The following is a 14,239-nucleotide window of genomic DNA, read 5'->3' on the forward strand; positions in this document are numbered from 1 at the left end:
AATCCTTCAAGTTGAATACGAGCTGTGGGAGTATGAAAGAAACAAATCCAGGTAGTTTCTGTTTGGTTGAATAAAACAACCAGACACATGCAGGCCCAGTCTGAACACTTTAATGTGAACACAGGAGATCAGTAAACTGTAGGTAATACAAGTAGCACACATTGAGTCAAACCCAACCCACAGAGAGAAACATCAGTCCATGATACATGACAGCTGAATGAAGCTGTGGAGAACAGACTTCATCCACATACTTATGGAGTGTATTAAAAAAAAAGGAAAACACTTTTCAATGGCAGGATGTGTTACCCATCGATGTCTGGTTGGGGACTGATGTCTCTGTACTGGTTTAAAGTCAATTACAGACAACGTTTCACCTCACTGATGTTGCGCACAAAGTGCCGCCAAGTCAGCAGGAGCAGCATGTGGTTGTAAGAGACTGGAGGCACAGTCAGCATTGGTAATTTTTAAACTTAACGTGATAATGAGGTGAGCGTGTTTCGATTCATGAAGGAATATGGCCTCAGGGACTAGAGGACGCTGGGTGACAAAAAGCCGTTGAGACTCATATTCACACTTGTAAATGATCTAAAATAACCTAATTTTAATGATATTTAGAAAACTACAAGTACTGCAGTGAAATAGAGGTATGATCCAACAACATGTAATGGTTTTTTTTAATTATTTTTTTTTACAAATCATCAAACCTGAAATAAAGTTGTTAAAAGTCCGTAGTCCTGATGCCCTATCCTTCTATTACAAGTATTATTAAAACAGGCTCACATGATGGTCTGGCAAATATAATGTGAAGGCAAATGGCTCAACTGGGTTGTCTATTTCTTCCTAAGGGTTCTTGTTAAGGCCACATGGCTGCTAAATACACTGCCAAAATACCCTGATTAGGAGAGGAACAGCCACACCTAAAGTGGGGGGGGGGTCATACGGGTTTAGAGGTAATTCTCCCCCCCCTCATTCTCTCAGCAGACTTTGTAGGGCGCTAAACCATTTGAAAAGGAGGTGGCCTGAATTCCAAATAATTTACAGAGACCCTGGTACAAATAATCTGCACAAAGGCTTAAGGAGGGCTGCGTCCAAGAGTTGTGTCCAGCAATGATTGCTCAATGACCGCGGAGTGGCCACGTACATACAGCACTACTGCTTCCTGTACAATGCTTTCAAAGGCAGATCATGGTAATCGTACAAAAGAATCTGAAAAGAAGAGTGAAAAAGGGGGGAGAAAGTGGAAAAGGAGCAGAGGGAATCATACAGTTCATCACTTTTCTAAGAGCAGTTGACAGACAACATTGATTTATTTTTTTTACTTATTTTTCTTTTATAAACAAACCATAATCGCAAAATCTGGATCGTGCACAATGTTTGCTTTCTCCATTTCAAAGATTTAATACTTGACAGAAGGGTGGGTGCAAACAAATGAAGGGTCAATGGGAGGAATGATGAAGTGATTTAGATTTAAGAATTTAGAACGAGAAAGGGGAACTGTAAGAGCGAGTGTCAATGGACGGAGAGAGCAGAAGCTTAAATCAACACATAATCCAGAGATGGATCAGGACAGAAATAATGGAATGAAAGCAAGAAAAAGGGAAGAGGGACAAAGCAGAGGAAGACGTTGATGGCGAGGAGGAATCAATCTTTCCAGTCTTTCTTGATAGTGAGGCTCCACTCCCAGGAGAGATGGTCGTGTTTGTCGTCATCGGTGAACTTGGACTTGATGTTGTAGGTGCCGCGAGCCAGCATCCCTTTGGGTGCCTCCTCCAGGGTGGTCAGGAACTCGTATTCCTCCTTCGGTCTTGGCCCGTAGCTGCCCACCATGTAGTCTGACTTGTCGACTGTACACGAGAGAGGGAGATGAAAAGGAGTTGTAAAAAGCTTCTTGAAGATATCATGCACATCCTCAATTCCACATTCAGCCAAAGTGCATTTATACAGATTTTACATCAGCAGAAAAATGCTGGCTCATTAATGGCGTATTAGTGAGGGGAAATTCACCAAATGTAACAGGCCAGGTACGGTATGTTTCTACAGCCACTGAACATGTAGTTAGGTAGAGAAACATTAACCTATTCACTGCCTCAACAAACCTACACAGACAGTATGACCTGCAGGTTCATTAGGGGCCGTTTAGATGTCCAGTGTGTACGATGCAGTGGCATATAGCGATGAAGTTGCAGACTGACTTCTAGGCGTGTAGGGGGAAACTACGGGGGCCGTGAAACTCATGATAGGCCTCGTCTAAAGCCTGTGTTTGGTTTGTCTGTTCTGGGCTACTGAAGAAACATGGCAGCTAAACATAGCGAACCCGCTCCCTCTGGTAGACAGCTCAGTCTACCAAAAACACAGCGATTCCTATATTGAGGTAATTATACACTAATGGAAACATGACTATAAATATTATATTCCATTTCTGCCAACAGATCCTCCTAAATGTCACACTGGACCTTTAAAACTTAGTTCAACATTTAGGGAAAGACACTAAATGACTCTTGCAGAGAATTAGATAAGAAGACTGATAGCAGTCTCACACCTGTACAGTAAATATGTAGCTACAGCCGGCAAGCCATTTCTCCTGCTTCTACTCTTTAAGCTAAGATAAGCTAACTCACTGTAGCTTCATATATACTGTGCAGACATGAATGGTATTGATCTTCTCATCCAACTCATAGGAAGTCATATATCATATATTTACCACAAATATTAATTACGTTATCCCTTTAAGCCAGAGGGTGCTAATTTTCATTTCCATGTCAAAAATCCACCTAAGGGATGGCTGAGATGAAATCAAATCATTGTCTTACCCTTTACTCCTTTCCTGAATGTCTGCTGAGTGTACTTCAGGCCTGACACAATGTCCTTGTTGACCTGAAAAAAAAAAGGCAAAATGCATCATATCCTGCTGAACAGTTTCCCATGACAAAGATAGCTCACTACAGCTGCAGTAACATCTCCATGCCTCTAACAGTCTGACACAACAAACAGAGAGGTATCGTGGGATTGACAAAGGCCAGGCTCTCACCTTGAAGTTGATCTTTATTCTGTATTCGACTCCTTCCTTCAGCACAAAGGGGTTCTTCTTGAAGTTCTCCAAGTCTCCTGGCAGGGAAAGCAGCACAGCATGAAAGGTAAAGATCAGTTAGGAACAGCATGCAGTCTGAAACATATAAGCTGAGGGATAATGATTTCCAGAGAACGAGGAATTAACACTCAAGTGTAGTTGTATTTTGAGTTTCGACAGCCTGTAGTGATGATACTGACCACCAGGTGGCACAGTACATCAAGTTCTCCTGCTCCACTGCAGCTCAGTGTGACCACAGAGGGAGGGCAGGAGTGCCATCAGGAAATGGCTCATTAACCCACTTACACAGGAATCATGTCATTATTAATTAGCGGACTAATGACCCAGCAGGTCTGTTGGTCTATATTTGCACACAAGTATGGGAGTGATTACTGTTCATAATTAATGTTACTCTGAGTTCATTCTTCCAGTGTGTCTGCTGTGAGGAAAGACAGCTGCCTAAATATGGGCTTCTGTGCATTCTTTCAGGTGTAAACTACAAATTACCTGTTTTCACAAAAAAAAAAAAAAAAAAAACCTGTTTTACACCGCTGTGACTGCTCTACTCACCCGTCAGGTCAAGGACCAAGGGGATCGGGGCCGTCTCACACAACAGGGTCATTCGCGTCACCTCGACGTTTGGGGCGGTGGGATCTAAGACAGAGAGAAAGGTCACAGCATCCAACATTATGACCTTAAGATCAAGAGAATCCAAGTATCTCAACCATGCCAACGGTTTAGCTTTCAAACATTTAATAAAGTATGTTGCTGCTTATTTTCCACACATCTCACTACCTGCCTACTTTCCTCTAACTCTGAACCTTCTGAATACCGACTATCATCTACAAACCTCAGTGGGAAATGTGTGGCCCAAAGTCGCTATTAATAACACAGCTCTGTTGAACTCGAGGCAGTGGCCAGACCCCTTTCCCAGCTCTGAGATGTTTCTATGTGGGTCGGGATCTGATTTATCTTAAAGCAGCTACAAGGAACTTTCATCCTGTGTCGATTCGGTCGGAGTGTTTCCATTGGCTTGTTTCAAGGGGAATCTGACCAAATCCAACCTGGTGGCAGGGATTAAGACTAACAATACTGAAATAATGATGGGGGTTGGTTAATCTACTCTTCATCACAAAAGCAGATATTGCCAAAGACCTGATTCTGAGGAACTGGATACTGGTAGCAGAATATGTATAAAGTAAGAAACCTCCATATTCTAAACATTTTTATTTTTCTTGAGCATCTTCCAATGCTTTATGATCAATAAATGATCAGCTTTACTTTCCGTACTTAGACATGGTCTAATGTCTCGGTGCTGTTTTCGGTTCAGTCATTTAACCTGTCGGGGTGGATATTGTTGAAAGATTCTAAATATATAAGATATAAAAAACCTTTTGAAAAACGTTATTTTGCTGAGTATTACTACAAACTGTTTTTTTCAGTTTTACAAACACAATCACTCACTTGCTGTCTTAAACAAATGCCTGCCTAAGGGCTTTGCCTAAATAAAATTATAGTATAATACAAACAAAAATGACCTAATTCAGACATCTGATCAAGTAAAGAGTATGACCCTGAGTAAGTGAATTGTTTTCACAACAAATAACTGAGGTTTGTTTCCTGCACTATTGGTGGTGCAAACATAGAGCAGCTGTAATATTATGGACACAGATACATGCTCATTGCACCTTTGAGGACATAACTTAAAACAAGTAGGAGGGATTTTTTGTGTAAGTAAGTTTGCAGTGGTCTTTCCATTAGATGGCTATACTGGTGAATGAAATCAAAATGTCTTAGTGTGTTCTTGTCTATGTCTGAGGTTAGTTAATGGCAGAAACTACATGTATTTTAATTCTAGCAGACAATGAGACCATAGCTACTTAGTAGGGATCACTAACCAGCAACCACAGCAGCAGCAGCGCCGCCCAGCAGTGCTTCCTTGTACTTGCGCAGACTCTCGTCGTCTTTGTCCAGCTCCTGGATCTCCTGTAAGCTCTTCTGGGCAGGAGGTTTGTAGTTGACTTGGCCTTCATTCTCTTCGTTGGCTGCTGCAATCGCCGCCAGCTGCTCTGGTGTAGGTTCCTGCTCTGCCATGGTGTGCTAATCGCAGCAAGAAAGTGACAGCAGAGAGGACTGGTTAGAGGACAGGGAAATTAAGTAATAAGAACTGACGGCAGGAGTCCACACAACAGACTACTTCCCGTTTTACTCTTTACTTTGCTTTAATTAAATCTGACCTACATGTGGAGCGGGGTAGCACAAGGTTATTAGACATCCGGCTGCTGGATGATTATCACGGATTACTTATATAGAGGGAGACCTCGGTGAACTTTGACCTGAGGGCTCTTGCAATGTAAAGCAGAAACTGGATAAATAAATCCCATTGCTCCTCTTACGGTTTGCTTGCAGTCTCTTTTTCCTGATATTAACAGTGTTTATCTGCTGCAGTCTGGAGATACTGCCTGGAGCTGTATACTGCAGAGCGGAGCATAATGGAATTTGCTTCGCAGCGCTCAAAGTACGAAAACAGTTGAAACATTCGACAGTTAAAACTCTTTCCGGAGTCACAAGGTTATGGGTGGCGATCACACAGACCTTTTCTGTGCACAGGCAGAGCACAGATAGCAGGCTCACTCGACAACAAAAGATTTATCAGTATATTGAACCGTTTACAACAAGCTCTGTGTATCATAGACAACTTTACTTTGAGATACGGCAGTTTTATTGCGTTTTTGTCCCGTACACATAACCACACAGGTGAGTGCACAAACATTCCACACCAGCTGAGACGCGAGCCAGAACACGTGACCATCTGGCCCTCTCAGTCTACTTGGCTGTGGAACCGGTTTCTGACATACAGCAGAGGCTGGTGGTCTGAAAGCTGATGATTACCTGAGCCCCAGGCTTCTCCCTTCCACCCAAAAAAATCAGTGCTTCAGACTTCAGCAGTGCTAATGTGGCTATCTACGCCCGGCTGCACTGACATACCAGTCACTGCTGAAGTGATTCTGAGCAGCACAATAACAGTGCGATCATCTTCACTTTTAGAGAACACAGCGGTGCTTGAGGGATGCCACAAAACTCAATTTTTGCTCATAAAAAGAAAAAAAAAAGAACAAAGTTATCTTTTAATAGCATCTGGTGCACATATGCTGGCCACAGCTATACAAAGCTGATCAACACCTGCGAAAGCCAGGAGGCAGCTGGATGATGGAGCTCTGTTCTGTGTGGTCTGTTCTCCCAGTAGTCCTCAGGACGGACACACACACACACACCAAACACACACACACACACACACACACACACACACACACACACACACACACACACACACACACACAGTACTTTCCTGATACTGGCAAAAAAAATTGTTATTAGGAGAACTGATACTACTTAGGAGTCAAATAGGCAACAAAACAGAATTAGCTGTGGTCAAACTTAGTTTACTGAATATTCTAGTTGACCTCGTTTAACCACTGAAATAAAATTCTTCTTAATCCTCAGGCAAACACGCCCTCAAACTTCTCATCCTGAATGTTTTCGACATCATGTCATCACCAACTTCCTGTATTTGAGTAAATTCAACCAAGGTAATACACAACTGGCTTCTCCATTTAGGTCTAATTATACTAGACTTGCTGTAAAGTTACTGTAAATTACTCCTTCATATCTACGGGCTCAGTTTCATTTGCTGTTGCAAATCAGTGTTAACCTGGAAGGCATCGTAAATCAACACAGGCGAGCTAACAAATCAGCCAAGAGCAAACAAACAACACAACCACCAGGAGATTAACAAGTGCAACTGATGACATGCTAAACACAGGTGGATGCTCTCAGTAAGAACAGTACCCAAACACACAATTTACAATCTGGTTAACCATAATAAACCACACTAATGCACACGGAAACTCCACGTCACAACACAGGAACTGGTTTGTGTCCCTGCTCTCTGTTCTATTGTGTCTGCCATATATAGTTGGGTATTAGCCAAGCAGGAACCGAGAACGCAGCACTGTTTTACCAAATGGGGCCTGTGTGCGGCCATAAAAGCACAAATTCCTCGTCCGCCAATAGCGTGCTTTTTGACTGGTCAGCTGTGTGTGAGTGTTTCTGGTCAGAGAGAAAGAGTGAGAGGTTCCTTGCTGCGAGAGAGAGAGAGAGAGAGAGAGAGAGAGAGAGAGAGAGAGAGAAAGAGTGAGAGAGAGAGAGCGAGAGAGGTTCCTTGTTGCAGAGAGAGAGAGAGAGAGAGAGAGAGAGAGAGAGAGAGAGAGAGAGGGAGAAAGAGTGAGAGAGAGAGAGAGAGAGAAAGAGTGAGAGAGAGAGAAAGAGAGAAAGAGCGAGAGAGGTTCCTTGTTGCAAGAGAGAGAGAGAGAGAGAGAGAGAGAGAGAGAGAGAGACAGAGAGAGGGAGAAAGAGTGAGAGAGAGAGAGAGCGAGAGAGGTTCCTTGTTGCAGAGAGGGAGAGGGAGTGAGAGCGAGAGAAAGAGCGAGAGAGAGAACAAGACCATCAAATCGTTCTTCAAGTATCAACGAACAGGTTGTTCCTCTCACTTCCTCTATTGACTTCTTGTTGTGCAAGCCATCTCCTGCAGAAGGCTGCAGCGTACTCTGTGACAGTAAAGTGAAAATCTTCCAAAAAAAAGATTAAAAAGGTATAGGTATAGACACTGGCACTGGATGTAGCGGCATCTAAGCGGTGCCACTCAGGACCAACTACTGTGGCCACGAAACGTCCCTTTTGGGCTATTGTACAAATATGGTGGTTCAACATGGCAGATTCCATAAAAGGCAACCAGCAGCGTCTGTAGATCGGATCAACCATTCCTATATTCAAGTGATTATACACTAAAGAAATCATACTCACGCATGTTATATTCCATTCTGCATATATGTTACCTACGGGACCTTTAAGCTCTATGATGGGCGTTTTATAGTTCAATCAATAAGAAAAACAATCAGCAAATGAATCGATCATGAAAATAATCATTAGTTTCAGCCCTACTGGATTTAACTCTTAACTTTATATATACAATCACCTGATATTGGTGCAAGAGAGGCGTTTGTTTAAACAATAATTTTGGCTATTGAAGCTATATTTTAGAGTTTTTGCACTGCAGCTAGTGTTTAGACAACATTTAGAAATTTGAAGGTAAGCAAAATATCAAAGTATTGTTTTGGGATTAAAACTCATTTGTATGTCTCGTTAGTATTATAAAGAATTGTCAAATGATATCCATTCCTATTGAGGACAGAGTGGGTTACATTGATATTGAGTAACTTGGATGATCGGAAATATAACAATCAAAATAAATACAGAAAACTATATTCAAGTTTAAAAACTACAATGGAAAAACATTAAGAAGTTTTGAGGGAACTTTCTGAGATACTAACACTGGATTGACACATGCTGTATGTGCATCATTGCTTACTGTGCATCACTTAGTGCAGCTTCTCTGCACTCTTTCACTGTCAACAACATCATGTTGACCAACAGAAGGCATCAACAAATGAGGAAGAAATTGTTTATAAGGGCATATAACAGCCACATCACTCCGAGATACCATCTTACCCAAGTATGAAATTGTTCATTCAGCAAATTAAAGGCTCATGGGCTGAATAAAATGGATTAGTTAACAATATTGACTTCATCACCCTCCGAATGATGCACATTCTGTCTGGCAGACTCTGCTCAGACAATGCGGGCTGTGGCTAACTGGCTACATACTGCGCTGGCAGGAAAAGACCCTGTCATTGTTGAGCCTGCTGGGAGACAACACCTAGGCCGTGCAAACAAACACTGTTGAACCTCTTCACCTCTGTGTCCTAACCTCCACCTGCACTGTCCTGTATGCAGCTCTCTCCGACAGCAGGATAGGCTGTGTGCTTGACAGGGCTGAGCAGCACAGTTTCACAAACACAACAGACTTGGCAGCAGCTGAGGCTTCGGATTAGGTCGTTCCTTAGCAACACCGCAGAGTAGTCAGATTATAGAAAGTGGGATTACGCCTAATGAGGCATTCAGGGACAGGAGAGGGAAGTGTTTGGAGGTGTCATCAAGAGGATTCTCGACGGGAGTCATTAGTGTCATCGAAGCGTTGACGAAGATAATTGATCGGCGAGCTCAGTAAGGACCAGGGAATCCCTCTGGGATGATACAGGCTTTATGAAGTGGAGGACTGTGTGGGTGTTGGTGTGCTGGTCTTTTAGGCTGCATTATACTGAACTGTTGCAATATTGTGGCTCTGACTGACTTCTGTGAAAGTGAATATGTCAAAACATTAGTTGACTAACAATTACAATTACAAAACAGTTACAATTATGTGCCTTTATTGTCTTTTAAGTACTTTAGAGTTCTCCGTGTTTGAGTGCTGTTTGATGTAACATTAAGGGCTCTGTCTGGTGCCACTGAGCATACAGTGGGTGCTACATGTCTCTTCAAAGGAAGGAATACCAATGTGGCAAACCAAGAGCAAAAAGTAACCTAGCTTGTGCAATACTTTGATAAACTGGAAACCTTGAACGTAGCTCTACTCACTACCTTCACTACAAAGTATGCAGCTTCCATTCTCACGAGGGATAAATGTGTTATATCACGCAAATTGCGAATACTGGTATCACAAGAACACTTAAATTAGCCATGTTTTTTCCATGATAACGCAGGAGGCATCTGGCAGCCAGACTTCAGAAAAACATCTAACAGTGGTTTTGCAGTTCGACCGAAGCTGCTGCGGTCATGCACAGTAGAGCCACCTTTACTGATAACTTGAGAAGTAGATGTCTTACAGTTGATGACTGATAGTCTGAATTGCTGTTAGTAGGAACACAGAGACAAAAACAGGACATGAATGTTTTTCTTTTCCTTTTCGAGGTGACATTTAGCTCTTAGCTTCACCTACCTATTGAAGATGTCACCCACAGATCTATGGCTGCTTTGATCTCTGGTCTCTCTCTCATGCTATGCTCAGTCTGCCAGAGACCTTTGCATTTGTCCCTTTCATCCACATGATTTCTCTGCACTTCAGTGAATTCATGTCATGCTGCTTTATTTAAAGTGTATCAAGTATATGTGCAGCACTCGTTTTCCTTCAAAGAAAAATTGACTCCAATCAACATTTTGGCTGCACTGAACCTCCTCTGGTTGTTGTGAATAAATTATTTTGCCACAGTTAAAATGCAACTGGAGCTGCTGAAATAAGTTCATCCTCCAGTAATGTGTCAATGCAGCAACTCATATACAGCTTTATAAAGCAAGACAAACTCTTATGTGCACAGCAGCCATTTCTAACAATATTCCCACGGTGACCTTAGTGTTGATTTAGGTTTTAGCACATTAGCTGCAAATGCTGGATTTGTCAAAAAAAAATAAAAAAAAAAAAGTATTTACTAAAAAAATAAAACAATACAATTAATAACTGCACCAAATACAATATTAACCCCTTAGGACTAGGGCTGCACAAATAATCAATATATTAGGAAATTGCAATGTGGCCAATATGCAATATCCAAATTGCAGAAGCTGCTATTTTATTTTTCAAATGTGTCACAAAACAGCATTATAATGAAGTACTGTAGTGCTGCAGAGACGCCCCACCCTACAAAATCTCCCAGATGTAAGAAAAAATGTTTGGTTTGGTACGGACCCCAACAGATGTTACATCACCGTGATAATCATTATTTAATCCTTTTTTTTTTTCCAGTAAAAATTAAAATTTGTGAAAATTGTGATCCAAAAAGCCTCTCCCCCGCTAATCGTGACTCATATCACAGTATCTGTCAAAATAATCGCAATCTGAATATTTTTACCATATTGTGCAGCCCTACTTAGAGCACAACTGTGCATATCTGGATACCGCCATGCCTTTATACTTGATGATATAGTGACTAAGTAGCATGTCAAGCTGCCACCATGCCTTTTTTGTACAGACAAATCTACTGCAAACTTCCTTTTTCAGACGAGAGCTTCGAGAGCTTGATGATTCATATCCTTTAGGGCGCTAAACCGCACGCTGCAAAGCCAAAGCACAACTCATCTTCTTAACGTTTTACCTGCGAGACTAATCCAACCTACTCATTTTTTAAAGCATGATGTCATAATATTAATGCAAAAGGACACTGGCACTGGCTAGATGTTATCTCAGTAGATATAATCATGCTGTGTCCCACCAAGTTGAGGATGTAGTGCTACACATACCAAAGCTTTGAGGAAGTGTTACACAAAGAGCTCTGGGCAGACCTGGTGCAATACAGAGGAACCTAAACTCAACTGCAGTAGAGACGGGGGCGGGAATAAGACAGAAATGCAGGCTAGAAAACTTTTAATGAGTTTGTGTTAACTGATTAAGTGAAAAGCAACTGGCCCAAGTCAACATACAAGATAATGTTTGCAGGACGTCTATCAATTTTTTATATCAGTAGAGAAGACTAAACTGATAGCAAAAAAAAAAAAAATTGAGCCGAGGGAGGCGGCTGTGAGAGAAAAAGAAACAAAACATGGAGTCTATCCCAGGAAGAACCAGAACAAATAGGAAGCTTTAAAAATAGCCAATGAGAAATCCCTGCATGCAGCAGCAGGAAGCTGCGAGTGAATGGGAAAGCCAAGGTGCCAGCTGAAAGGTCAGGGCTTATTCCCCTGCTCTACAGGAGTTTCAGTGATAGTCCCAGATTCAGTTTGCCTCCCCGGGCAACAGCCTCAGAAGTGATGCAGAGTTACGGCTGTGCAATGGTTGGTTTCCTGCAAGGACGGCAACTATCTGATATTACAGGTGGTGCGAATGTGTTACATGCAAAACGACTGAGGGCTTAAAAATCAACGGGTTAAAAACTAAACTTCATATTAGCAACATTTCCCAGCACTGAAAATTATTTCTGAGAGGATGTGCTTCTGAAAGCTGCTGTTGAGGTTGAGGCTGAGGCTGAGGAAGGCCATGTTCAGGCTGAGGAGGACCACACAATGTGAGATCGAAAGGCCGATCATTACTAGCTCACACTGGTCTGTGTGTGGGGGCTGGCTAACATCCCCGCACCTATTCCCCTGTGAGACTGAGCAAAAACAGAGAGGGCCACTGACATGATTTGTCAGGGTAGGCCTACAAGGACATTTTACAGCGCATAAAAGGGTTTGGTTTCCACAGAAAGACTTAAAAAAAAAAAAAGCCTTCAACTGTACCGGCCCCCAAAATGATGGAATAGCATTAGTGCCGCAATAACAAGCAGATATTATTCAGAGTGTTCTATCAACTTGTCGCTTCAGACCCAGAGACAGGATGTACACCGAGCGAGTATGAGCCACATTTTACAGTTCAGGCCTGTGATTGTGAGCTCTTCACTCTTACTGTGAGCTGCTTTAACATGTTTGAAGCCTATTACACTGATGTCAGGTTAACACCTAGAATGAATACGCTACACAGTGTTCCTAATAGTTAATGTGTCCTCCTTAGGCCTACTTAAGATCAACCAGCCCCAACCCGGAGAAACAGAAACTGCATAATGAGACATCCGGTGTCTGCTGCAGGGCTGCACATTTACAGGTTAAGATGAAGCAAATGAACAGGCTGTGACAGAAATATATCATCTGAAACTTCTCCAAGTCCTAGATGGGAGAAAAAAAAAATCCTCCAGTCCATTTATATGTCTCTCTCTCTCTCTCTCTCTCTCTCTCACACACACACACACACACACACACACACACAGAGAGAGAGAGACAGAGAAAGGAAGGAAAGGGAGGCTTCGCGGTTTGGATGATCTCTTTGAGAAATCACTTTATCAGCCATTCAACTGAGCACACAGCAAAACAATCGCACAAAAAGCCCTGTCACTTGAAGCCCTTTAGGTCTGAGCTGATGTGATCTATGTGCACTTGACTGTGAAAGCCTTCAAAAACCAAGATGGTGGCTGCATTAAGGTGTGAGCCCTCCATGTCAATTCAAATTTAAGAGTTTCCAGGAAGTAGCAGAAAATGTTCCCCGATGTAACGTTAACACATGACAGTCGGCTCACACACACACACACACACACACACACACACACACACACACACACACACTTTAAAGCAGACTTTAAAAAAAAAAAGTCTCCTGCGTAAACTTTTGCCTCACCACTCAATGTGTACACTACAGTGAACAATTAAAAATGCAATGGCTGACATTATCGTTACCTAACGGCCGACCCTGGCAGCTCAGATCTCACTCAACACCCGGAAATGAACAACTAATGATCGCCTCCTAACTCCTCACTGCCGCCGGAAAACTTCACAATGACTGAGCCCAAAAACTTGCTAACTACACCACAGCAGCACGGACGTGTATGCTTACCGTCTAAAACGAGTTATCAGAGGAGTTTACAAGTGTTTGGCCAACTCGTACCCGTTATACCGCTGGTAGGCTGGGACGGTGTCCTGTGAATGGTGATGAGAGAGAGTGAAGTGAAGCGGAGCAGGAAAATCTGAGCCAACGTCCGCTAACGGACCGCACGACGTCCGGTGCCCTGCCTTCAAAATAAAAGCAGGGTGTACGTGGATGACGGAAAAAGGCACCGTAATAATAAAGTAGATTGTTTTTTTTAAAAATGATATCAAATGTGTATTTTCGTGTTCCAGTACATATTTTTTTGACGATAAGTCCCCGTTTTAAAGCACCGGGTCACAACTTCCAAACCTTATTCAAGTTAATTTGGGACAATCGTTAAACAATCGACATTTATTGAAGTACAACTGTGGAGTTCTTTACCTTAATATTTCCATTTTATATTACTTTATACTTCGAGAAACAACTGTACTTTTTACTCCATACATCCGTCTACATTTCCCATCTATGTATGATGACTGGTTATTTACAGATTAAGCATTTACATTCAAAACATGTGATTATTTGGCATTGATATAGATTAAACAGTATATAAAATGAGCGTCACCTTGATCAGTTGCAATGTTAAAGTTCTTCTCGCATGTTAATGCATCAATAATTAGAATACCCTCATGTGAAACATATATAACAGGTTGATAGTGGGCTTTATGCATAGAGATCACTCACTTACCACAAGTATAATGATAATTATGAAGACTAGGTTTTACTAAAAAAGTTGAAGTACTACTTTTTATTCTAATATTTTATTAAAAAGTATTTAGTTAGAGTATTTTACATTGTGGTTTTACTACTTTTACTGGAGTAAAGATCTG

At 41.9% G+C, this 14,239-nt stretch overlaps 1 protein-coding gene across 2 annotated transcripts; it reads right to left on the minus strand.

Moving 5' to 3' along the window:
* Positions 1-94: 94 nt before the first annotated feature.
* Positions 95-13,538, minus strand: arhgdia (Rho GDP dissociation inhibitor (GDI) alpha). 2 transcript variants are annotated; one of them, XM_051387288.1, is made up of 6 exons: positions 13,428-13,538; positions 4,966-5,167; positions 3,638-3,721; positions 3,029-3,105; positions 2,811-2,874; positions 95-1,844 (listed from the first exon to the last, which is right to left on the minus strand). In XM_051387288.1, the coding sequence occupies exons 2-6, from the start codon at positions 5,159-5,161 to the stop codon at positions 1,642-1,644; spliced, it is 624 nt and encodes a 207-aa protein (XP_051243248.1). In that variant the 5' UTR covers positions 5,162-5,167; positions 13,428-13,538; the 3' UTR covers positions 95-1,641. The 2 variants fall into 2 exon arrangements, with proteins under 2 accessions (XP_051243248.1, XP_051243247.1); XM_051387287.1 differs by having other exon boundaries at positions 13,377-13,538.
* Positions 13,539-14,239: the final 701 nt, after the last annotated feature.

The sequence above is a fragment of the Dicentrarchus labrax genome, unplaced genomic scaffold (genome assembly GCF_905237075.1).
Source record: "Dicentrarchus labrax unplaced genomic scaffold, dlabrax2021, whole genome shotgun sequence".
NCBI lineage: Eukaryota > Metazoa > Chordata > Actinopteri > Moronidae > Dicentrarchus > Dicentrarchus labrax.